The sequence below is a fragment of the Leptonychotes weddellii genome, chromosome 9, assembly GCF_054177405.1.
Source record: "Leptonychotes weddellii isolate Sample4059 chromosome 9, ASM5417740v2, whole genome shotgun sequence".
Lineage (NCBI taxonomy): Eukaryota > Metazoa > Chordata > Mammalia > Carnivora > Phocidae > Leptonychotes > Leptonychotes weddellii.
The window spans coordinates 24,233,987-24,258,210 of record NC_138377.1 but is presented as its reverse complement, the minus strand read 5'-3'; the positions used below and the strand labels follow the sequence as shown (position 1 = coordinate 24,258,210).

Genomic DNA, 24,224 nt, shown 5'->3' with positions numbered 1-24,224 from the left:
TGCAGCCTGGCACTGGACCCTGGCGAAAGAGGAGGACACCCGGAAGTGGGGGACACGGGTAGCGACGGTGAGAGCCAACAACTACTCCAGACATTTACCCTGTCACACCAGCAGTGGGGCGGCCTGACTGGCTGGTTCTGTTTCTCGGCCTTTCTAATGTACCACTCCTGCGGCAGATGGCACAGCCGCCCTTAGGGACCAGGGCTCCCTTCTGCTTGGACAACCAGCTGTCTTTCCCTCGTGTACCATTTTTTTCCCCAGTTGAAGTGTCTGCCTCTCTGACTCTAAAGTCTTTCCTTGCCACATGGCACAAACCCAGTGAAAAGAAGTCTGGCCCACTTACCTTTTCTCTGAAATGCCATGAGCCACCAACAACCACTGCATGGGCTTTGAAGTCAGACACACTGATGTCCCCAGTCCCACACATCAGCAGCTGGAGAAGACAGTCAGGTGTTACTAGGACAGTCGGAGACAAACACCCAATAAAAGGTCCAAAGAGCCTATGTTAACATGCAAAACATGGAATAAAGGAAACACCAGGAAAAAGACCAGAAGGTGAGATCATACATAATGCCAGAACTCTGCTTTAGGAAAATCAATTATAACAGACCAATGGTTCCTAACCAGTGTGGTTAAAAAAAAAATCCCACAGCTTTTAAAAAAAATATACAGATGCCTGTGGCCTTACCCTAGACCTGCTGAACCAAAATCTCCAGGAATTGGTTAGGAATTTGTGTATTTTGAAAAAGTTTCCCGTTACCGATGTGCACCTCTAATTTAGAACTACTGCTGTACGGGGGCGCCTGGGTGGCTCAGTCGGCTAAGTGTCTGACTCTTGATTCCAGCTCAGGTCATGACCCTGGGGTCATGGGATCGAGCCCTGTGTCAGGCTCTGCGCTCAGTGGGAAGTCTGCTTCTCTCCCTTCCTTTCCCTCCGCTCGCGCACATGTGCTCTGTCTCTTCTCTAAAATAAATAAATAAATCTTAAAAAACAAAAAACAAAGAACTACTGCTGCAGATTATTTGGAATTGAAACAAAAGACAAATAGAGAACCAAGTATTGACTGAGACTGTTCTGGACATGGCCTAGGAATACCAGGAAGAAAAGGCAGGCCCCTCCCCTTTGATGAAAACCCCCAGCTCCATTTATGAATTTGTCAGATGGCCCTTCCTGTTTCCCAGGATCCATCTTTCTTTTGTGGATTGAACTTTTACCACCTTCTCTTCAGCCCTGCCTCTACTTGGTCAGATAAATTAAAAAGTATACTAAAAAATGAGAAATTAATGCTATCAGAAGCCTGAACCTCTTGCTGATGTCCTAATTTGGTTCTGGATCCAGCAGGTGACTTAGCAGACTACGAGTACTCCTTCAATAGCTCTAAAGAATGATATGTCCTCATCAAGAGACAAGAAAAGCCCAAATTAAGCCTGAGGAGCTTTGGCTCCTTCAAAAAGAACCTGCTAAGCTAATGAGTACGAGTAGGGTGTGGAACAACTCTAAGAGACTGTGTCCTTTCTTCCTCTTCACTTTTACAAATTGTTACAAAGGTTATGCTTCATGATAAACCGAAATACAGTTGATGTTCCTCAGCCCAAAAAATAACAGCATTAGGTGACAGGTCTATTGGGGTGACCTTAAGGGTGAGAGATGGGGCATTCATTTTGTTTGAATTTCATGTCTGAAGGTACAAATGTGACAAAAATCGCACACGACTTTGATTCTTGTTCTCAAGGCCAATTCAGTTAATAAGAATAAACACTGTACAAGACCACCAGAAACTATTTTTTGTTTTCTCATTTCTGAAGAAGAATCTCCTTATAGGAAACCGTTTGCAAAAACACACTCCTCATAAAGGCTGTGGCAAGTTGGAACCAACACCTTGCCATGTATGTATCATTTGTGAGCAACAGATCAATGACCACCTGATTTTATTTTTTGCCCACAACTTCTGTTTTGATAATTACAGAATGGTATTCACCATCTTAGGTCCATTTTTCGGTTGTTACAGGGTCTGCAATAAGAATATATTAACTGTATAGTGTTGTAGCAAAAAACTGTGAAATATGTCACATCTTTTGGTTTGTCTCCTTCCCTGGAATGTAGCTCCATGAGGGTAGGGACTCTGTCCTATTCACTGCTAGCTCTCCAGTGCTTCAAACATCCATGTCTCCTGAACAAATAAATTCTATTATTCCCTTAAATCAACTTTAAGTGTCACAGGATTTACAAGGACTGTACACAATACCAAGGTTCTTTACTCTTCAACCTGTATCACTAATACTGGATGAATAAATGACTATTAATTATTACTCTTCAAAAATAATTAGTTATTTGGTTTCTAACGTTCACATTCTAACGTTCTGAAAGCTGGAGACAGCGGCAATGCATGGAAGAGTGACAAAAGTGAAACCAACTCTTGCATGAAGGACTTTCCCACTGCATCTCACAACAGAAGGTGTAAGGAGCTGGTTCCTGTGGGCACACTCACTTACCCGGTCAAGAATGGGGGGTTCTGCAATTGTAAGCACTTACCTCAAGCTCGTTTTCATCAAAAATAGCCAAAAGGTTCTCAGGGACCAACTCATTCAGGCCTGAAACAAAGTGGCCGAGTTAAAGCCATACCCACACCATGGATTCAGGAGTTTTTAATCTCAAGGCCGAGAGTAGACGGGCTCTCACCTTTTAGGAAGTGTTCCACCTCCTCTTTCACTTGACTGGCCAGACGATATTGGGCCAATAAATTTAAATAGAAGATTTTATTTGCATTGGTGACTGGGGTTTGAGCTCCACCTGTCATGAGTTCTACAACCTGAAAGAAAAGGCAAAAGACAGATGGGGGAGGCTGTGGATGGGAATTGATTAGATGACACCTGCCCGGTATGGCCTGTAAACCCAGCCACAGTCATGAGTTTCTGCGGCACACTCAACCTCTCAACACATCTGGTTTTATACAATTACTAAGCTTCAGCGGTCCTACCATTGTTGCCTAATCCACTGGCTACTAGGGTATCGGAGAGAGTCTTCTCTGACCAGGTCAAACCACGGTGATGCAACAGGACGATGTCATGGTTCCTTGTTAGCAATATGCTGATGTCTCTATGATCCAAAATTAAGCCCCTCATGACCTTTTCTCTTAAACCCCTGAGCTGATTTATCTGACAATAAATAAGGCCAGATAAGTAGTGAAGAAGTCTTTTTAGATTTCAGAAATTCTAAGATGGGAACCACTGTTCATTTATCTTCCCAATGTGTTCCCGGAGGCCACGGGATTATGCATACAATGGTATCAGTGGTCACAATTCGTTAGTTGTTGCTATTTTGCTTTCGATGGTGTATTACTGCAACTTTATTGTCATCACCATCTGATACTATTTAACCCCATAACATAAACAGAATCAAATTTGCATCAGAAATGTTTTTGGCTGAGGTGACTGGGTGGCTTAGTCAGTTGAGCGTCTGCCTTCGGATCAGGTCATGATCCCAGGGTCCTGGGACCGAGCCCCACATCGGGCTCCCTGCTCAGTGGGAAGCCTTCTTCTCCCTCTGCCTGCCTGCCTGTTTGCCTACTTGTGATCTCTCTCTCTCTCTCTCTGTCAAATAAATAAATAAAATCTTAAAAAAAGGAAATGTTTTTGGCCAAAAAGAAAATTTTTTTAATTAAAAAAGAAATGTTTCGGCTAATAATTTTCTAGTAAAAAAGCCGAAAAATACACAGGCACAGCGTTAAAATAGGAGTTACCTATTTCACGACCACTTAAGTTGAGAAAGATACTGCCTTCCCTCCCAAGGCTGCTTGTGCAGGGACACTTGATTTTCACTCAGTTCTTTTTCTACTGGGAAGTAGGAATGGGTGGGCTATATGGGTACATATGTCTTTTGCTCCATCATATGGACCAAGATCATCCCGTGTGGGATGCAGTGTCCTGATATGGTTGCCACTAGCCTCACATGCCTATTTACATTTAATGAGAATAAATTACTCATGGTAGCTACTGAATAACTAATGTCATTTAGATGACTCTTTGATTCTAACACTGAAATTCTTGCTACCTTGGGATAGAGTTGATGGGGAGGGTCTTTCCGGAACTAAGCTTGAAGAAAAATGGCCCAGAGCCTTTTAATCTCTTTCTTTGACAGGTACATCCCAACCCTAATCGTACGTAGTCCTATGATTTGGGCCAAAAAAGAGCGGGTGAAGCGAGCTCGGACCAGTTGCTTGTAGGCTCCTCCTAGAGAGGACTCATAGAGACACTTGCCCACCAGCCGCCCACATGCCTATTTACATTTAATGAGAATAAAGTGAAAAATTCAGTTCCTTGGTGAATAACCAGGTACATTTTGGGTGTTCAAAGACAGCACAGATAAACAACATTTCCATAATTACAGAAAGCTCCATTAGGTAGCCCTGCTCCAGAGGAGGCCGGGAACCATGGGACCCACAGGCTTTGGTTCTCTTTCTCACCTTATCCAATTGACCTGATTTGTTATATTTCTCTTCTGCAAAGACCAGCTCCATCTCACTCATGTCATTGTTGAGGATGAAGCAAACTTTAGATTTGTAGAATTCTGGGTCATCTGTTTCAAAGTACTGAGAAGACAGAAAGAACAGAACGTGATGACTCTTACCCAGAAATGAAATCTGTAACTGTTTGGAACCACTTACCCCTTCAACCTTAAGAATAATGAGCTCAGGGCGGAGGGATTCCAGAATTAATGGCCAGAGTCCTTGGTAAAAAAATGTATACCTAAGACTTTACCTTGTAATGCATACGTAGTCCTATGATTTGGGCCAAAAAAGAGCGGGTGAAGCGAGCTCGGACCAGTTGCTTGTAGGCTCCTCCTAGAGAGGACTCATAGAGACACTTGCCCACCAGCCGCCCTGCAAACTCATACATCTTCAAGCGCAGATGAGCGGGGCGATTAGGGTTGGGATGTACCTGTCAAAGAAAGAGATTAAAAGGCTCTGGGCCATTTTTCTTCAAGCTTAGTTCCGGAAAGACCCTCCCCATCAACTCTATCCCAAGGTAGCAAGAATTTCAGTGTTAGAATCAAAGAGTCATCTAAATGACATTAGTTATTCAGTAGCTACCATGAGTAATTTAGAGTGACTGGAAGATGGAGGGCAAAGAGGGACCTACAGTAAGTAGAAAAATTTCACATTAAGTTTGTAGTTCCTGGCTGAGTATGGAAGTTAACCAGTGGATGATGTGATACCTTTACCCTAAACCAGAACTTCTTTCAAACAAAGTCTACTTCTCTACTCCCGATACCTCTGCCTAGTCAAAGATCTAGTACAGAGTACAATGGCTTTAGGTGTGGTTTGAGAAAGTGGCCTAATCATTATAATAATTAGCAGATAGCCACTGCACTATATTTTAGTCAAATACTCATCTATCTGCATTCTCTTATTTTACAGACGAAATAATAAAGGCAAAGAGGAGGGAGGCAATCTAATTTGGGTTCATATTGTCAGTATCAAAATTAAGAAAAAGACACAGGTTGTCAAATTCCCAGGACAGTTTCAGGATCTCAAATCCTTCTTAGACTATCCATTATAACACAATTGACATTTTCCACCCACCCATGAGGAAGTCATAAACTCACTAATGCTTGGTTGTTGTCACTGAATCGGGTGAAGAGTTGATTGGTGGTATCAAATAGTGCTTTGCAGATGAGCTCAAACCATTCCCGGCGAGGCCCTCCCCAGTCCAGAGCTGAAAAGTATAATAAAAATAAAATGTGGGGTGCTTTGGGTGGCTCAGTTGGTTAAGCATCCAACTCCTGACTTCGGTTCATGTCATGGTCTCAGGGTCATGAGATCGAGCCCCGAACTGGGCTCTGCGCTCAGCAGGGAGTCTGCTTGGGATGCTCTCCCTCTCTCTCCCTCCTCTCTCTGCCCTTCCCCCTGCTGGCACACGCACTCTCTCTCTAAATAAATCTTAAAAAAAAAAAAAAGCGATTCTGACCTACCACCTCTTATCGCTTGTGCTCATCGATTCATCGTTCGACACTCTCCACCTTCCTTCCATCCCACATTAGTGTTTCCCCACTCCCCTCACCCACATAAACGGTGGCTTTTTTTTTTTTTTTGAAATCCCACCCCTTTCTGTAGGATTATAGGATTCAAGATATATTCTACTCACTAGGTTAATGTCCCCTAGTATGGAAACACAGGAGATCAGAGGTCCCAGGAAATGGACATTTCTCTTGTTCTACACGGTTACTTTCCCATCCGGTCCAGACTCTTGGAGCTTACCCGCCCTCCCCCAGTCCCCATGTCTACGCTCTACAGCTCCACCAAGCCACCTGGCCTGACAACACCCCCTTTTCTGCTTCAACTCATGACTTCTTTTTCCTTTGGAAAAATACGCTTGGGCAGGGGCAGGGGTAGGGGGGATATTTTTGTGATTTGTGTAGAGCAGGTAAGGAGGAGGGGAGGAGTGGGGAAGAGAGTTAAAGAAAATGAACATAAGCTTTTAAAACTGACCTTCTTCATCTTGGAAAACCACTTCAAAGTTCTTGCTCCAGTCTGAGATGGAGAAATTCCGAGTGGCTTTCAGAGACTGAAAAGCAGTTAAGGGAAGGAGACTGTCAGAAGACCGGCAGGCATCTCTTGGGTGTTAGAGACGAAAACACAAGAACATTGCCACTGTCCCTTTAACTGTTAGTACTTGGAGGAGATACAGTACTCATAAACTTTAATCATATCATTTCATATTTAAAATGCACATATCTCCGGAAGAAATTTTAAGATTTTAAAAAACAATTTAATTCATCTTTACACCGTTGCTTTGTTGGGAAGTTGAAGTTTTTTTTTAAATGTTCATTTTACTAATGAGAAAACTCTTACATAAAGAAATAAAAGGACTCAAATTAGTAAGCTGTCAGCAAGAGAACCAAGGAGTCCTGGTTTTCAGTGAAGTACAGCGTCCACTGGAACTCTCTATCCCCAAGGCTGCGTTCAGACAGGGAGCCATGCCACACGGACAATGTGGCTGAGAAAAGGGGTTTCCAGTCACACCTACCAGAGCCAAACATCACAAACACTTTCTGGACAGGGACCAAGGCTTCTCATTCTTGAGGAATGCGAGAGCTATGCCAGTGTCTGCTCGGTGGAGACAGACACACATCAGGTGTTCCTTTTCCATCAGACCAGAGTGACAACAGAAATCATTTCCTTTTAACCCAACAAAAGCTCTTCTCTTCCAGGGATTCAAGAACAAGAATGCTCTTCTGTAACAACTGCTTCTACCTCCCCCACGGAGAAGTTCCATGAGATGGTTCAGGAACTAGCTCAGTACAGATTGTAAAGCCAATGTGTCAACTAGTCTCTCCCCTCAGTCATATGTCTTGAACAAATCCACCCCAAACTTAGTATAATCAGACACAGAGAAGAGCAGTCTTTAATAGATATGTTTAAAGAGAAGACAAATTTGGGTTCCCTAAGAAAGATGACCTGGAGGATAAAACCAAACACCAAAGAGGTTTCTAGTTGCAAAACCCTGACAACTGATGATGGAAATGAAACTTTACGCACCGATTCCAACAAGGTATGCCTGCTGACCTTCAGGGTGACTTTGGAATGTGGTCTTTTCATATGTACCTGCCGAAGCTCTCGCTGGAAGAAGTTCACCTTGTCCTGAAAGGTCTCAGAGCCTCCTGAGGAGTAAAAAGATCCATCATGATGACAGCCTCGTTACAAGACATCTGTGCAGCCCACCCCGCACCTTCAGATGCCCAGGGTGGCTGGGTTCGCTGCCTTTCCTGTCGGAATCCCTGTCCAATCTTACCTATATTCTTATGGAGGGAGCGGATGAAAGTGGCTGCTAGAATGTTCCTCTCCTTACAGCTAAGCTCCACAGGTGGTTGAATGCCATCATCTACCACCAGTGTGAGGAGCTTATGAACAGGGTCAGGGCCAAGGTATGAAAACTAACAAAGGAAAAAAAAGAAGGCGTTAATCTATAAAACCCTCAAATCCAGCAAAAACTTTCCATATCCCTAACCTTCGGTACCAACCAATAAACAAATTAAGCCTGTCTTCTCTAAGTGAGCATCTCCTAGGAGTATATCGCCTTGGTTTTTTTTTTAAGATTTTATTTATTTATTTATTTATTTATTTATTTATTTGACAGAGAGAGAGACAGAGAGAGCAGGAACACAAGCAGGGGGAGTGGGAGAGGGAGAAGCAGGCTTCCCACGGAGCAGGGAGCCCGATGCGGGGCTCGATCCCAGGACCTTGGGACCATGACCTGAGCCGAAGGCAGACGCTTAACAACTGAGCCACCCAGGCGCCCTCGCCTTGTTCTTCATCTCAGTGCTCTATAATCCAATTGTACTTTAAATTATTTGAGTCACAGAGACTGGATTTAGTGAGGATCACAGGCAACACTACAGCCCTCCTAACATAAAATGTAAGAAGGATGAAGGCAGTAAAGATATATAAGATACAGGGGTACCTGGTGGCTCAGTCGGTTAAGTGTCTGCCTTGGCTCAGGTCATGATCCCAGGGTCCTGGGATCAAGCTCCAGGTTGGGCTCCCTGCTCAGTGGGGAGCCTGCTTCTCCTTCTGCCCCTCCCCCTGCTCGTACTCTTTTTCTCAAATAAATAAATAAAATCTTAAAAAAAAGATATATAAGATACAAATGACTACCTGACGAGGTTGGGCAGACTGGCTGGAGGAAAGCAATTCACTTTTAGATTTCAAAAGCTCAGAGAAGTTAAAACAAATGTTTTTAATACATGAGAATGCTCATTCTAAAAGAGTTTACTTCAGCACACTGGGAAACCAAGTTTGGGCCAGAACTGCCAACGCCCTCTCCATTAACTTAGTCTCAGTGGCAAAAGATAACTGTTGAAGAATTCTGACTTGCTACTAACTCCTGTTTCTGTAGGCATGTGTCCCTCTAGAACTTCTATTTTCTTCATGCCATGTTGTGAGGAGAAAAGGACCCTTTCTTGATTTGGCAATGAATCCTATGTGCACGATAAGAACTTCCAGAAACACCAAAAGCCCTTCTAGGAAAAAAGAAAAGGCGGAAACATTCCAGGGTTGAAGTCTCCTCAGCATGAACCAGATGTAAGGTCCAACTTACTTTTGTTCCTGGGCACACTCGGAAGGTATAAAGGCGCCAGGGAATAATTTTCAGGTAGAACTCCTTCACTGAGAATTGCTGGAGGACGAAAATACAGAAAAGGAAGTGAATGATAAATAGAAAGGGTCTATTGGGGTATCATAATAAAAAAATCAGAGTCCCTACTCCATTCCTCATAACCTTTTCCCTATAGGGACAAAGAGGATAGATTTTAGTACTAACATCAAATCAATAACATCAATTCTATCTTAAAATACGCAAATCAAAAATATTACTCTGACAATGCAATTTCACATAGAGACATTTCATAATCTTAACATTCAAGTTTCACCACCATTTCTAAATGTCTGAGATCAGGTTTTACTTTAGGAGTAAACATTTCACCTAGAAACTATCAAAATCTCCCTCTGTTCAGCTGGGTGCTGCTCAAACTTCCTCAGTGGACAGGAGATACCAATGGCCTACACCCACTGCTTTAACTCTATTAGAATGGTACCAAGGATCCGTCCCGGGAGGGCAGGTGAGGGGTGGGGTATGTGTGAAGGTGGTGGTGTGGTTTCAAACAAAAAAGTTCATAAAAATACGTAAGACTAAAGAAGGGTCTCTTTATACTGTTATAAAAAAAGGAAAAGACAAAACAATAACTTTTAATTTAAAAATACTGTTATCTACATGTATAGATCAGGACTTTTGATTTTTAAAAAATTCTTCATGAAGAAAATTTCAAACACATACTAAAGAAGAGAAAATGGTACAATGAGCCTTAACAGTTATCACTTCATAGTCAATCTTGTTTCATTACCTCACCCTGGCCCTCATTCCCATTCCCCTAGTCCAAAGTAGGGCTAGATTTTTTTTTTTTAAAGATTTTATTTTATTATTTATTTGAGACAGAGAGAATGAGAGACAGAGAGCATGAGAGGGAGGAGGGTCAGAGGGAGAAGCAGACTCCCTGCGGAGCAGGGAGCCCCATGCGGGACTCGATCCCGGGACTCCAGGATCATGACCTGAGCCGAAGGCAGTCGCTTAACCAACTGAGCCACCCAGGCGCCCAGGGCTAGATTTTTAAATGATAAATGACACGTAGCAAAGTCTGAAGTAGAACGAAATTAGTACTCTGTTTTGGTTATGAGATTAAAGGGATGTAACAGGATGTTTCAAGAGTTCTTCTTTTCTGCGATCTGAATGACTAAGCAAAATATAAACATTAAAAAGAAAATTCCTAACACAAAGTGCCTCTCAGCTCAGGGGCCTTGGGAGCTCACCTCCTTGCCTCTGCCAAAATTTCTCTATTCCAATCTTGTTGCCTGATAGTGACATGCATCTATTGTGGTTTCACAAAGCACAGAATGAAAGAGCAAATTGTTTCAAAACAGCATAAAGGGCCAACAGTAATTTTTATACCAGCGAAAAATTTTTAATGGTCAAAAGTAGCTTTCTTTAAAATTCTAAGAGCCATGCCTTGAAAAATCTTCCCAGGAGTAATCAAAGACCACCTCTGGTGCCTAAAGCACCAGGGTACGCAGAATCTCTAGAGAGAGTTTTCACCTCGTCCAAGCCAAACAGGTGCAGCAAAAGAGGGGGCACAATCTGCTGCTCAACCTTAAGTAGCCTCTCTTAGTATCCCAGAAACCCTACAAGTCAATGATCTTGCCCTGATTCTCACACTAATACTTTGTGGTTTTTTACCAACAGCCGATTATATGCAGGTTCAGGCAGGGGGATTTTGAGACAAGAAATGGGAGGTCTAGGGCCGCCTGGGTGGCTCAGTTGGTTAAGTGTCTGCCTTTGGCTGAGGTCACGATCCCGGGGTCCTGGGATTGAGCCCTGCATCGGGCTCCCTGTTCAGTGGGGAGCCTGCCTCTCCCTCTCCTTCTGCCCCCGCTCGTGCTTTCTCTCTCACACGCGTGCTCTATCTCAAATAAATAAACTCTCAAAAGAAAAAAAAAAAGAATGGGAGGTCCAACCTTTGGTGACACATAGCAGTACACCTTCTTTGGTTTCTTCACCTTCTCAGGGGTCTGGCACTCAGAAGGTGAATCTTCATCTTCCTCCTCCACAGCTGTAGAAGGCCGGCGCTGGGAGGAGCTCATGTGCATGGGCGGAAGGTGCCAGGGCGTGCTGGTACAGTTGGTAGCATTATAAAGATAAGCCTCAAAGTAAATGCTCACTCCTGAGGTGGACACATTGCGTTCAACAATATTCTTCTCATTCTCTGAAGCGTAACAAGGAACAAGGTTTTAAAGTAGGAGACGGGGGAGAAAAGAGACGACCTATCACTAGACCTTTAGTCCACAGGACTCTAAGCCAAGTTTGGTAAATAGCAAATGTGTGTGAGGCTGGGCTGAACGATGCAGACACACAAAGAACGAGTGGTCTGGGAATGGGACTAAATCACAGCTTTTCTTTCAACTCACCACTTAGGACAATAATGTCAAATTCACCATTATTGATTGGCTGATTTTGGTATGAAATGCAGGCATGGAAGCAGCCACGAGAATGCAGGGTGAGTCGCAAGAACACCTGGCAGGTCTGCCTGTTGGATGTCACTGACTTCTCAAACGAGACACCAGTGCTCTCTTCTTCTTGAGGACCGAGCTATGGGAGGAAAACAGAGCATCACTGAACATATAGAATTGTCCCTACTGCATGGCACTTTACTCTTCACAACGAACTTTCCTATCTACAAGCTGATCTAAGTTTCATAATTACTCATGAGATGGGCACTGCCAGACGAAGGAAGGACAGCACAGAAGTCAGGGTGGAGACAAGAGGAAGTGAATGAGAAGGGGTGAGAATGACAGAGAAGGAGCACACAGATGAGGAAGGGAAGCTGCTTACCTCATGGATGGACACACCGTAATTGTGCTCATCTCTCAAGGATGCGGAATTGTTGGTAGGGTTGTCATACTCATCTCGGGGCACTATTTGAAGGGTGTGTGGCTGTCCACAGGTCAACACCAGAGTAGAAAAATGGCACACTATCTTGGTCTTGGAAGGAACCACCATTCCTGGAACAGACAGTGGAATCTAATCCTTAGAGGGGGGCTTTTCAGAGCACAAAGTTCTCCTCAATCAGTGAGTCCCAGGGAGCTGGGCCCCACCCAATTCCTAGGGATAAACACCACCATTAAGAGGACGAGAAAAAGAAAGAGATTCATTCCAATGAACTGAGGGACTCATTTTCACAAATTTCCAACCAATGCTGCACTAAACAAAATGAGAAAAGGACTCACAGGAAACAGAACTGAGAGTTCCATAGTGCCTACAGTCCCACTGGGAACCTACAAGTGAGGCAGGCCTCAGAAATAAGTGCTAAACAACCACAAAACAAAGAAACAAGCAAAAAAACAAAAAACAAAAAAACCCCCTGAAACAGGTGCAAATCTAAGGACAAATGTACAAGACTCCTACGTTGAAAACTACAAAATGCATATGAAAGAAATGAAGAGTCTGTATAAAGTCAGAGGTTACCATGTTTATGAACTGGAAGATTCAACATAGTAAAGATGTCAATCCTCCCCAAGTAATATACAGGTTTAATACCATTCTTTTTTTTTTTTTTTTTTAAAGATTTTGTTTATTTATTTGACAGAGAGAGACACAGAGAGAGAGGGAACACAAGCAGGGGGAGTGGGAGAGGGAGAAGCAGGCTCCCGGCAGAGCAGGGAGCCCGATGCGGGGCTCGATCCCAGGACCCTGGGATCATGACCTGAGCCGAAGGCAGATGCTTAACGACTAAGCCACCCAGGCGCCCTGGTTTAATACCATTCTTATCAAAATCTCAGCGAGAGTATTTGTAGATATAGAAAATAGTGTTCTAAAATTTGTATGGAAAGAGAAAGGATCTAGAGTAGCAAATAACAATCCTGAAAAAGAGTAAAGTTTACCCAATTTCAGGATTTACTGTATAGCCACAGTAATCCAGATTCTGTAGTATTGATGGAGGGACAGACCCATAGATCAATGGTACAGAACAGAGGACCCAGAAATAGACCCCTGCAAATATGCCTAACCTATCTTTAACAAAGGTACAAAAAAAGGGCAATGTAATAGGGGAAAGATGGTCTTTTCAACAAATGGTGCTGGAACAACTAGACATCTATAAGGAAAAAAAAAATCTTGACACAGTATACAAAAATTAACCAAAAATGGATCACAGCCTTAAATATAAAATGTAAAACTTCTCGGGAAAAAAACAGGAGGAAATCTTCAGGATCTAGAACTAGTCACGGAGTTCTCAGATACCTAAAGCATGATCCTTAAAAGAAAAAATTAATAAACTGACTTCATCAGAATTAAAAACTTTTGCTTTGTGAAAGACCTTGTGAAGGGGATAAAAAGAAAGGCTAAAGATTGATAGAACAGGGGTGCCTGGGTGGCTCTGTCAGTTATCAGGTGATCAGGCCATGATCCTGGAGTCCCGGGATCGAGCCCCACATCAGGCTCCGTGCTCAGCAAGGAGCCTGCTTCTTGTTCTCCCTCTGCCCCTCCCCACTCATGCTTTCTCGCTCTCAAATAAATAAATAAAATCTTAAAAAAAAAAAAGGACAGGGACGCCTGGGTGGCTCAGTCGGTTAAGCGTCTGACTTCAGCTCAGGTCATGATCCCAGGGTCCTGGGATCGAGTCCCGCATCGGGCTCCCTGCTCCGCGGGGAGCCTGCTTCTCCCTCTGCCTCTGCCTCTCTCTCTATCTCTCATGAATAAATAAATAAAATCTTTAAAAAAAAAAAAAAGGACAGAACATATTTGCAAACTATATATATAACAGAGGACTAGTATGTTGAATATATAAAGAATTCTCAATAGTAAAAACCAAAAACATCCAATTAGAAAATAGGCAAAAGACATTTCACCAAAGAAGATACACAAATGGCAAATAAGCACATGAAAAGATGTACAGCATCATTAAAAAAAAAAAAAAAAAAAAAAAGAAAAGATGTACAGCATCATTAACCATTAGGGAAATGCAGATTAAAACTACCACATCCTTGGGACGCCTGGGTGGCTCAAGTCAATTAAGCATCTGCCTTCAGCTCAGGTCACGATCCCAGGGTCCTGGAATCAAGTCCCGCATCGGGCTCCCTGCTCAGCGGGAGGCCTGCTTCTCCCTCTCCCACTCCCCCTGCTTGTGTCCCCTCTCTTGCTGTGTCTCTCTCTGTCAAATAAATAAAATCTTTAAAAAAAAAAACACTAAGTGTGTAACTACCATATGACCCAGCAATTATATTCCTGGGCATTTACACCAAAAGAAATGACAACGTATGTTCACACAAAAACCTGTGCATGAATTCTCATAGGTTTATTCATCACAGCCCCAAACTGAAAACAACCCAGATGTCCTTCAACTGGTGATGGTTAAACAAACTATGGTACATTCACATTGTGGAATACTTCTCAGAAATAAAAAGGAACCAACTACTGGTACACTCAACAACTTGGCTGAATCTCCAGGGAATTAGACTGAGTGAAATATAATTCCATTTATTAAAGATTTTATTTATTTTATTTATTTGAGAGAGAGAGAGAGAGCACAAAAGTGGGGGGAGGGGCAAAGGAAGAGGGAGAAGCAGACTCCCCGTGGAGCAGGGAGCCCCCCGTGGGCTGAAGGCAGATGCCTAACCAACTGAGCCACCCAGATGTCCAATATAATTCCATTTATATAACATTCTTGAAATGACAAAATTATAGAAATGGAGAAGAGATTAGTGGGCTGCCAGGGGTTAAGAAACAGGTGGGTGGGGGAGGGAAAATATGTGGCTATAAAAAGGCAACATAAGGATCCTTGTGGTGATGGAAATGTTTCGCACCTTGACTGTATCAATGTTAATAACCTGGCTGTGATATTGTACTTTAGTTTTATAAGATCTCACAACCATTGGGGGAAACTGGGTCAAGGGTACACCAGATCCCTCTGTATTATTTTTTAAACTGCAGGAGAACTACAATTATCTCAAAATGAAGAGTTTAATTTTAATTTAAAAATAAAAGGCTGAGACATATTGTAAGGATATGAACTGTTCTCCACTGGTGGCAAGGAGGTGGGGTGATGATAATTCCTGTGGAAGGGAGTCTGTGGGTGAGTCACTGAAGTAAAGGAGGAGATACATGGAGAGGGATGTGGCTTGGGAGCCACCTTGTCCACAGCCTTCCACTGTTATAAGAGAAAGAAAACTAAGGACCAGTCAAGCAAAGATACACAAATCTTCTTAAGGCTCCTCTTCTTATCGTTTGACTCCAAAATGTTCCCAAACTCCTCTCATTTCTGTGGATACCAACCTGGCCAATACTTAACGACACCCTCAAAAGGAAGCCAAGGCAGGGCACACAGAGCAGACAGGATGGTTAACACACTAAACAGATTTGTTGCAGAATCAGAAATCAGAGATTACACCTTTAGGCTTCAAAGTCGGTGAGCATCTATTATCTGGCATAAAGGATATGAGTGGGGAAAAAAAGTAAAGAGAGAGGTCTCAATTCTTAGATATCAGCAGTGTGGGCAGACACTCAGCCATGAGAAGGAAAACACATACGGGCAGTAAGGGTGGAGTTAGGGTCAAGGGGCTTTTACTTGAAAAGATTTCAAAAATCAGAAGAATTTACCTTTTGTCTATTCTGGCACCCATACCCCTTAAGAACTTACTAGGCTGATGACCCAGCAATTCCACTCCTAGAGAAAATAAAACCGTACGTCCACACAAGAACTTGGACACAAAAGTTCACAGCAGAATTATTCACAGCAGCCAAAAGCAAAAACAACCCAAATGTCCATCAGCTGACAAATGGATAAATAAAAGGTGGTATATCCATACAATAGAATGTCATTTAGCAAGAAAAAGAAATGAAGCACTGATTCAAGCTACAGCATGAATAAACCTTAAAAGCATTATGCTAAGCGAAAGAGGCAGTCACAAAAGGTCATATATTTTATGACTACACTTATATAAAATGTCTGGAGGAGGTAAATCTACAGAGTAGGTAAATGGTTACTTAGGGATGGGGAGGTTTGGGGTAAATGGGGAATGACTGTTAATGGGTATCGATTTCTTTTGAGGGTGATGAAAAATGCTCTAAAACAAACTGCAGTGCCGACTGCACAACTCTAAATTTTTAAAACCATTTAACTGTATATTTTAACTGGACGGATGATGTGGCGTGTGAATTAAATCTTAATAAAGGTGTATTTTTAAAAAGCAAGAAAGAAACATACAGGAAGGAAGGGATGGAGACAGGGAGGAAAAAAAGAAGAAAGAACATACCAGGCTGAAAAATCTTATAGTAGGGACTGTAGGCCACGTTTAATCCACCAAGCTTCACCGAGATTTCGTAACGCCCCGCCCTGCGCACAGTGAAGGCCACCTTGACCACGTTGGAACTGGGCTCCTGGAGGACTTCCTGGGTCACTGGAATTTCCACTGCCAGCTCGACATGAGAGATGTGAACTCTCAGTCCCACCGGCCGATGTGCCGGGAAAGGCTGCCCGTTCTTGTAGAATAACTGCGGTGGGGGGAGACGAGGGGCACTTGTTAGTGAGCAGGAGGAGACAACTGTTTCCCACCTAACTCGAGATAGTGTGGGGAGGCACGAGGTAGCTGGCAAATCCCAGTACCCACTGTTCCTACAGTCCTCCCCACAGACACAGAGAGAAACGCCACACCTCAGAGAAAACACCGAATCGTGAACAAATTCTTAACTTGTTCAGGAGACAGAGATAAAAGATACTGCTGAATCCATTTCAACTTGACATTTCTGAACCACAAATGCTGTCCCCTCTGTGTACCCGCCCTTCTTACTCTATTACCACTGCTCACCCAAACGTGAAGGTAAGTCAGTGGGTGCCACTGGCGCTGGGTGAGCTGAAGCACCAGGCAGGGCTGGGGGAGTGGGGCCGGCAGGCAAACTTTTCTGTAAAGGGCCAGAGAGTACATATTGTGGCTTTGTGGGTCATACACAGCTACTCGACTCAACTGTGGTTAACTATTAAGTGTAAAAGCAGCCCACAGGCAATACAGGAAGATGAATGGGTATGGCTGTGTTCTAATAAAACTACATTTACAGACACAAGAGGTGGGCCTGATTTGGCCCCTCAGGCCATAGTTTGCCAAGCCCCAATCTATAACACCTATTCTTTCTGGTGATATTTTTCTTCTTTTGAAAAAGTAACATTAAGCTTTATGCATCTTCAAAGCTAAGCACCTACTAAACCAAAATGATAAATTATGACCCTTCCAGATAGTAACAATTACTAAGTCCCTAGGAATGACTGAAAAACAAGGAAACATGTTAACATTCTAGGCCAGCACTACTCTGGAAAGCAAGTGATTCAGAAAACCCAATGGGTATGGAGACAGAAACATTCCCTTACATGCACTCGGAAGGCCATGCTGTGGCCCACCTCATAGGGGTCCTTCCAATCCCAGGAGACTTTGCAAGACCGGGGATCCAGGTAATTTCCCCGCACGTAGTCATAAATAGTCCGGTCCCCTCTGCGCTCACGGTCCTCATTCTGGAGGAAGCTGACTACGCGTGCGGCAAGCTCAAAGAGGAACTTAATTGTGAAGAAGAATGCAACCACAGACACTGTGATCCCACCTATGTAAAAGAGAACACACATACCACCTGCCAGTTATACATCAGAGCTTCTCATTGTGGAAAAGGCCAGTCATCTTTCAAAAATTAAAAGAAGTCAGGATGAGAGAACAAGACTTCCAAAGAAACATTGTAGTGGGTCACTACCTCTGTGGGTGAAGAGAAGAACTTCTAAGATTTATATATATATATATATATATATATATATATTTTTATTTATTTATTTATTTATTTATTTATTTATTTATTTATTTAGAAAGCATGCGCAAGCAGGGGGAGTGGCGAGGGAGAGGGAGAGAGAATCTCAAGCAGATGCTGTACTGAGCGCAGAGCCCGACCCAGGGCTTGATCCCACGACCCTGAGATCATGACCTGAGCCGAAACCAAGAGTCAGATGCTTAACTGACTGAGCCACCCAGATGCCCCAAAGAGAGGAACTTCTATACCAGGGGTCAGAAATTACAGGCCAAATCCCATCCGCTGCCTATTTTTGCAAATAAAGTTCTATTAGAACCCTGCCTCATCTATTCATTTACATATTGTCTAGGGCTGCTTTTGCCCTAAACTGGCAGAATTCAGTAATTGTGACAGAGCCTGTATGGCCTGGGAAGCCAAAATATTTACTCTTTGGCCCTTTACGGAAAAAGTCTGCTGACCCTGGTTCTATACCATGGGCCACACAGAATGCCCATCCCCTCCTTTCCTGCGTGGGCTAGGCCCTCACAAGAGTCCTAAAAAGAATGTGAATTCTATTCCCTCCATTTGAAAGTCTTCCCTTCTCTTGTCCACTTGGCAAAAGCCTTCCCCGATCCTCACCTGCATTAGGGGTTCCCCCTTCCGGGCTCCCTCAGACTCCTGCCTATTCACCTATTATAGCTCTTCTCCCCCTTGACCATCTCCCCATTCATGTTATGAACTTCTTGAAGGCAGATTTTTGCCTTATTCGACTTTGACTCGGCAGGAAACACTGCCTGGCACGGACCAGAATTACTCAATAAATATTTCCCAAATGAATGAACTCCACTGTCAGCTCTGTGAAGGTACATTCTGGCATGAGTAGAAATATTTCTAAGTCTATTTTCAAGAGGAAAGGGATAGACAGGGAGACAAAACGGATGTAGCAACCCTAACAAGAAGATAATAGAGACAGCTCTTTCCATAACATACCAATAACGTAAAACATCAGGTCCCTTCAATGCCGACAGACAGCGAGGATCACAGCTGCAGCTGCAAAAGAAAACCTGTTTAGTTTTTTCTCCAACTCTTCCCAACAGCCATCTCAGGGAGAGACAAGGAACATATGGTGTGAGTTGACGGACTCGAGCCTTACTATCCCTGTCCACTCTCTCTAGCCTGACAGGTGCCCTATGACAAACTGCGGTGAAACAGTCACTTCATCTTCACTCCTTCTAAAGACTTCCAATCTATGACCACCCTAGAATACCACAAACAGCCACTTGCTCTAGTGCTAATTACAAAATGCAATAACATGGCTTTCATCTTCTTAGATCCAGGGCCCCAAGACAGTTTCCCTCCCCCTCGCAAAGTAGTGCTAATTAACACAAGCAAAGAGGATAATGGAATCACTTTCCCCTTCTATTTTCCTCTAGAAGTAATTCATCTGAGTGGAAATAGCTGTATCAAATGTGGATTTTTTAAAAGCAAGTATTATTATCATCATGTTGGCATTATATAAGTAAAGCAAACCATGGGTCATCCAGTAATAAGCAGTGGGCATGTAGGAGAAGTCATTTTTGCTGTTAGTACTCAGACAACAGGTCCTATGGAAGAGGATCTCAGCAGAAAGGCCAAGGAAAGGAACAAAAGGAGGAGACTGTATTTCTCCTAAGTGATGCCCGTTAAGGTCAGAACAATTCAAACAGAGGCCAGAGTTTGAGGGGAAACTTTCACTGTTATTAAACTTGTTTCCAGAATAAGACTTCAATCGTCATTACTTGTTTGAACCACCCAAGGTATTACCAAGGAAAAATGCAATGTACATTGACATTGGTATCTTATCACCGAGTTCTGACCTTAGTATAGGCTGTAAAAGCTCTCCATTCTACAATGTGGTGAATTCATGCTTTTCAAGTCAATGTATATAAAGGTTATCAACATTAGCTCAACCCAGTACCTTTTATCAGCACTAGAATATTACTTAAAGAAATTACTTTTATATCTAACTGTACTGGAAAAATTTAAGAGACAGACAGAAAATGGCCATTAGTTCCATTAGTTCCTCTCATAGCAACTGTCTATGGTATCCAGAGACAGTAGGTAATTTGAGGAATGACCATGTCGCGTTTCATTGAAATCCCTATTTAGACTAGTGTCTAAAGTCCTACTAGAAAAGAAATCCACACAGGGAACATTAGCACAGTCAATATCCATGGATTAGGCTGCTCCCAGAAGGGTCTATTATAAAGAGACAATATATAGACTCCAAATTTGGGATCACAACTACTGAGCCTCCTTCCCAAACAAGTATCTCATCTCCTGGGACCTTATGCTGAAAGCTGCTTTCATCTCTCAAAAAAGCATCCAAAAAAGCAACTTCCAGGATGCAGATGACTTCCTAGATGACTTGGTAGAACCCAGACTGGCAGTTTAACTGTCTGAAGTACTCCCTCAGTTGGACGTCATCCAATCTGATCCTGGACATGAAAATCTGGTCTTTAGCAAAGTTCTAACACTCCGAAGAAAATAAAGTGCACGTGGTGATGTTATAGGACTTGTGGTCTCAAGTCTCTTACTCCTTGGAAGAACAAGAACCATGCCAGATTTATGGCACATTATCATGAGGGCTGGGAAAATTCCAATGTGCTATCTCTGACAACTGCGACAACCTTTTCTGGGAGAGGCAGTGGACAAGCAGTTAAGTCAGAGGCCTGCAGACCAGTTCCAAGGCTGCAAGTGTGTGACCTGGCCAGGCTTCAGAATTCTCCTTGCTATAAAAAGAGTTGAGGTTTAGTCATTTCTACGGCACCATCTCCTTTAGTGTGGTAGGACTTCAATCTAATGCTTCACAGCCATCAGGACTCTAAAATCAAACAATATAGCAAAGAGGACAATAGAGAGGATGAGGGCATGGACTCCCCGGGTTCAAACTCATTCTCTGCCTCTCACAGTGTGACCATGGACAAGTTATTTCATCTCTCTAGGGAAAGCCAGTTTCCTTACCTATCAAATGGGGTAGATAGATCTATCATATGGGGTATATCTGCATATACCTCTGTGAGGATGAAATGAGTTAATGCATGTGAACAGCCTAGAATACGGCACACAGTGAATTGCCAGTTTGAGTTATTATTACACTCATTCCCAGGAGTGGTAGCAGCATCACTATCCCTCTGCGTCGGAGCCAGCAGGAAACTCTGGGAACCTCTCTACTGGCCCACATTTTCTTCAATGGGAAATGCATGAGTTACAAAAGGCATGGCTTTTCTTACTGTACTTCAAATTTCTGCCTACATGGAAGTTCTTCATACTATTCTAATTTTATATCTACCCATTTCTCAACTGGTCACATTTTTTTTTTTTATTTTATTATGTTATGTTAGTCACCATACATCATTGGTTTTTGATGTGGTGATCCACGATCCATTGTTTTAGTATAACACCCAGTGCTCCATGCAGTATGTGCCCTCCTTAATACCCATCACCGGGCTACCAATCCCCACCCCCTCCAAAACCCTGTTTGTTTCTCAGAGTCCATAGTCTCTCATGGTCCATCTCTCCCTCCAATTACCGCCCCCCTCAACTGGTCACATTTTGAACTTGCCTTCCTTCTACGTTTTCCTCCTGTCTTGTTCCTCTTGAATGCTGTCACAAACCTTCCCATCTTTGTCACTCAGATCACTTTTATTCCAGATTTCACTTCCATTCTGTTAGCATTTTCTGTCCTCTTCCTGACCCCAGCAAGGCTCTCTCTGCTCTGTCTCCACTCCCATCCCCACCCACAGCATTCCCCTTGGCCCTATCTCCCACAGTCCCTTGTTTTCATCCTATGATCTACCTGACTCGAGTCCTTTCCACCTTTACATCTAAGCTCTGAAACGTCCCATTTCCATGCTTTGCAAAAGTCCCTTCCTCTGCCTAGACTATCTACTCCCCTCTCACGTCTCCATCCATGGGAAATCTCCTAACCCTAAGTCTAGGGAAAATCCTGTCTCCCCTCCCTGAAATCTTCCCTCAGTCTCAACTGAGAAATTCCATCCCTCCTCCGAATGCCCACATTACTTTATTATTTATCTTATAGAGATATATATTCTCTTTCATTTTAGTCCCATGTTTGTTTTATTTTATATTTCAGAGTGGTAAATAATAGGAGGCAAAGACTACTCTTCAAAATTCTCCACGGCATCCAACGTAATTGCATATAGTAATTGCAATAAATATGAATGAAATATCTGAATGGATATGGTCCAATGTCTGTTCTTTCCTTTGTCCAGAATGCCTAAGGATCAGGAATTTTCTAGATGTGACCTCCTCTCTGATATAGTTTTTAAAGACTTCTCTAAGTGGCAGTACATTCACTTGAGCCAGGGATTTTAAACTCTTCAGACCACAAGTTACCAGTTTACTGTAGTTCTGCAAGTCTGTACCAAATACCTACAACCAGAGTCACAGGTTCTCATGCATGGCATGGTATCTGGTTTTATGGTTCTATCTTCCTAATCTTGAGCATTTATTTTTCTAGAACAGTTTCTATAGCACCCTCCACTTTCTGCTGCTCACGCATCTTCTTCATAAAATTATCTTGCAACTCTTCCCGAGTCTAATTCAAGCACAAAGATGCAGTATGTTAAGCCTCTGCCACACTAATTCATTCCATTTGGCTACACGAGTATTTTGTTTTCAAGTTCATCTCTTTAGTATCTTGCTTTTATACAATTCAGCAAACTGTGATTCTCTAAGCTAGCAGAATAACAGTAGTAGTAAAGTAATATTCACTCCCTATCCTTATTGAGTCACTTACGATAAGTGAAGCACTAAGTCCTTATATGTGTTAGCCTAAGTAATTGTCTCCCTAACAATTTGGTAAAATAAACACTATTATTCTCATTTTATAGATTAAAAAACACACACACACACAAAAGCTGGGCTTGGAGAGTTAACTTGCTGAACATCTCCCAGCTGGTTAAGTGACAGCTGAGACTCAAGCCTGTGCCTAACTCTGAAACCCAATGTTCTAAGCCTCATATGACACTAAATCATGACAAAGGATGGAGTCATAGCAACAGAGAAGTACTCAGGAAGAGGAAAGATGAAAAAAACAGGTAAAAGAATGTATGAAAAACATTACTTAATCTTACTGTGAGGCGTCGCACCATAAGGTTAAAATTAGAAAAATAAATGCTTATGGCCCTTTTTAAAACATTTTGAAATAAAAATAAAGCATGACAAAGGAAAATGGAATGCAGTACCAATTATCTAATGCAGGAATATCACTTGCTTACTAAAAGATCCCGGGCAAGTTGCTTAATACTACAGTACTTTGGCTCACATTACCTACAAAAGGCGGGGGTGGGGGAATACTTGAAAGTGCCTCTCTCAAGGGAATGTTAGAAAGTTGACTAACATACATCTTCTAAAACTCTTTGCTTTTTTAGGAGTCTAAAGATTCATAATTACAATATTTAGGGCACCTGGGTGGCTCAGTTGGTTAAGTGACTGCCTTCGGCTCAGGTCATGATCCTGGAGTCCCTGGATCGAGTCCCGCATCGGGCTCCCTGCTCGGCAGGGAGTCTGCTTCGCCCTCTGACCCTCCCCCCTCTCATGTGCGCTCTCTCTCTCTCATTCTCTCTCTCTCAAATAAATAAATAAAATCTTTATAAAAAAAAAAAAAAAAAAAAAAAGATTCATAATTACAATATTTAATAAATTTTAGCCCTGCCTTTAAAGACCAGTTGTGAAAAAGTCATTTCCCAGAAACAGAGAATTGATCTCTTCATCCTCAGAGGTGCTCTAGGGGTGGGAAGAAGGGAGATTCTAATTGCAACTGTGCACTTCAACAGCTATCCCTTGCTGGAAAGGCTGAGGAACTGGTCACTGAGTCCATGTTCTGTATCCCAATACCAAGTGAAACTGAACTACTCTATGCTCTTACCTTTAAACGAGGGCCCATGTTCTGAGAACCAAGTGGAACAGTCCTATTCACCAAAGCAGGCAACTTTTGGCACCATTCACCTTTTCTTCCAACCTCCACAGGAAAGAAAATTGCTGCAAGGTAAACGGAAAGTGTCTGTCCATCAGACATTCATTGAGGAGGTGTCACAGAAGCAGAGGGTCAATATTTCTGGAATGAACTGGATGAATTCCAGGGTGGAGAAATATAGGCCCAAAAGTATTATCCTGGACTTCTCTCTAGGGCAGGGTGCAATCGACTGCCAAAGGATGCATCTGTTCTCTTGTCCCGGGATCCTATTCAACGGAGAAAAAAAGGGTCAGTGGAAGAGGTTTTTATTTCTGAAAGAGAATGCCCAGAAAACAACAAAGAGGAGATAGATAGAACGGGCAGAGGAAACTCTGGGGCCCTA

General features: G+C 42.8%; 1 protein-coding gene across 6 annotated transcripts in view; it reads right to left on the bottom strand.

Annotated features, from left to right (window-relative positions):
- AREL1 (apoptosis resistant E3 ubiquitin protein ligase 1) overlaps positions 1–24,224 on the bottom strand; it is a 43,065-nt gene that overhangs the window by 2,860 nt on the left and 15,981 nt on the right. For 2 of the 6 annotated variants that reach the window (XM_081830221.1, XM_081830222.1), the window contains exons 2-18: positions 23,795–24,108; positions 18,853–18,912; positions 17,462–17,688; positions 16,356–16,593; positions 11,938–12,107; positions 11,514–11,694; positions 11,064–11,311; positions 9,097–9,174; positions 7,792–7,933; positions 7,539–7,660; positions 6,489–6,564; positions 5,606–5,715; positions 4,759–4,938; positions 4,464–4,589; positions 2,681–2,810; positions 2,534–2,592; positions 344–433 (exon numbers count right to left, since the gene is read on the bottom strand). In XM_081830221.1, the coding sequence (XP_081686347.1) occupies positions 344–433; positions 2,534–2,592; positions 2,681–2,810; positions 4,464–4,589; positions 4,759–4,938; positions 5,606–5,715; positions 6,489–6,564; positions 7,539–7,660; positions 7,792–7,933; positions 9,097–9,174; positions 11,064–11,311; positions 11,514–11,694; positions 11,938–12,107; positions 16,356–16,593; positions 17,462–17,688; positions 18,853–18,868 (2,193 nt within the window). In that variant the 5' untranslated portion in view covers positions 18,869–18,912; positions 23,795–24,108. The remainder of the gene's footprint in view (positions 1–343; positions 434–2,533; positions 2,593–2,680; positions 2,811–4,463; positions 4,590–4,758; positions 4,939–5,605; positions 5,716–6,488; positions 6,565–7,538; positions 7,661–7,791; positions 7,934–9,096; positions 9,175–11,063; positions 11,312–11,513; positions 11,695–11,937; positions 12,108–16,355; positions 16,594–17,461; positions 17,689–18,852; positions 18,913–23,794; positions 24,109–24,224) is intronic. The other 4 variants (XM_081830223.1, XM_081830224.1, XM_081830225.1 and 1 more) reach the window with 4 other exon arrangements.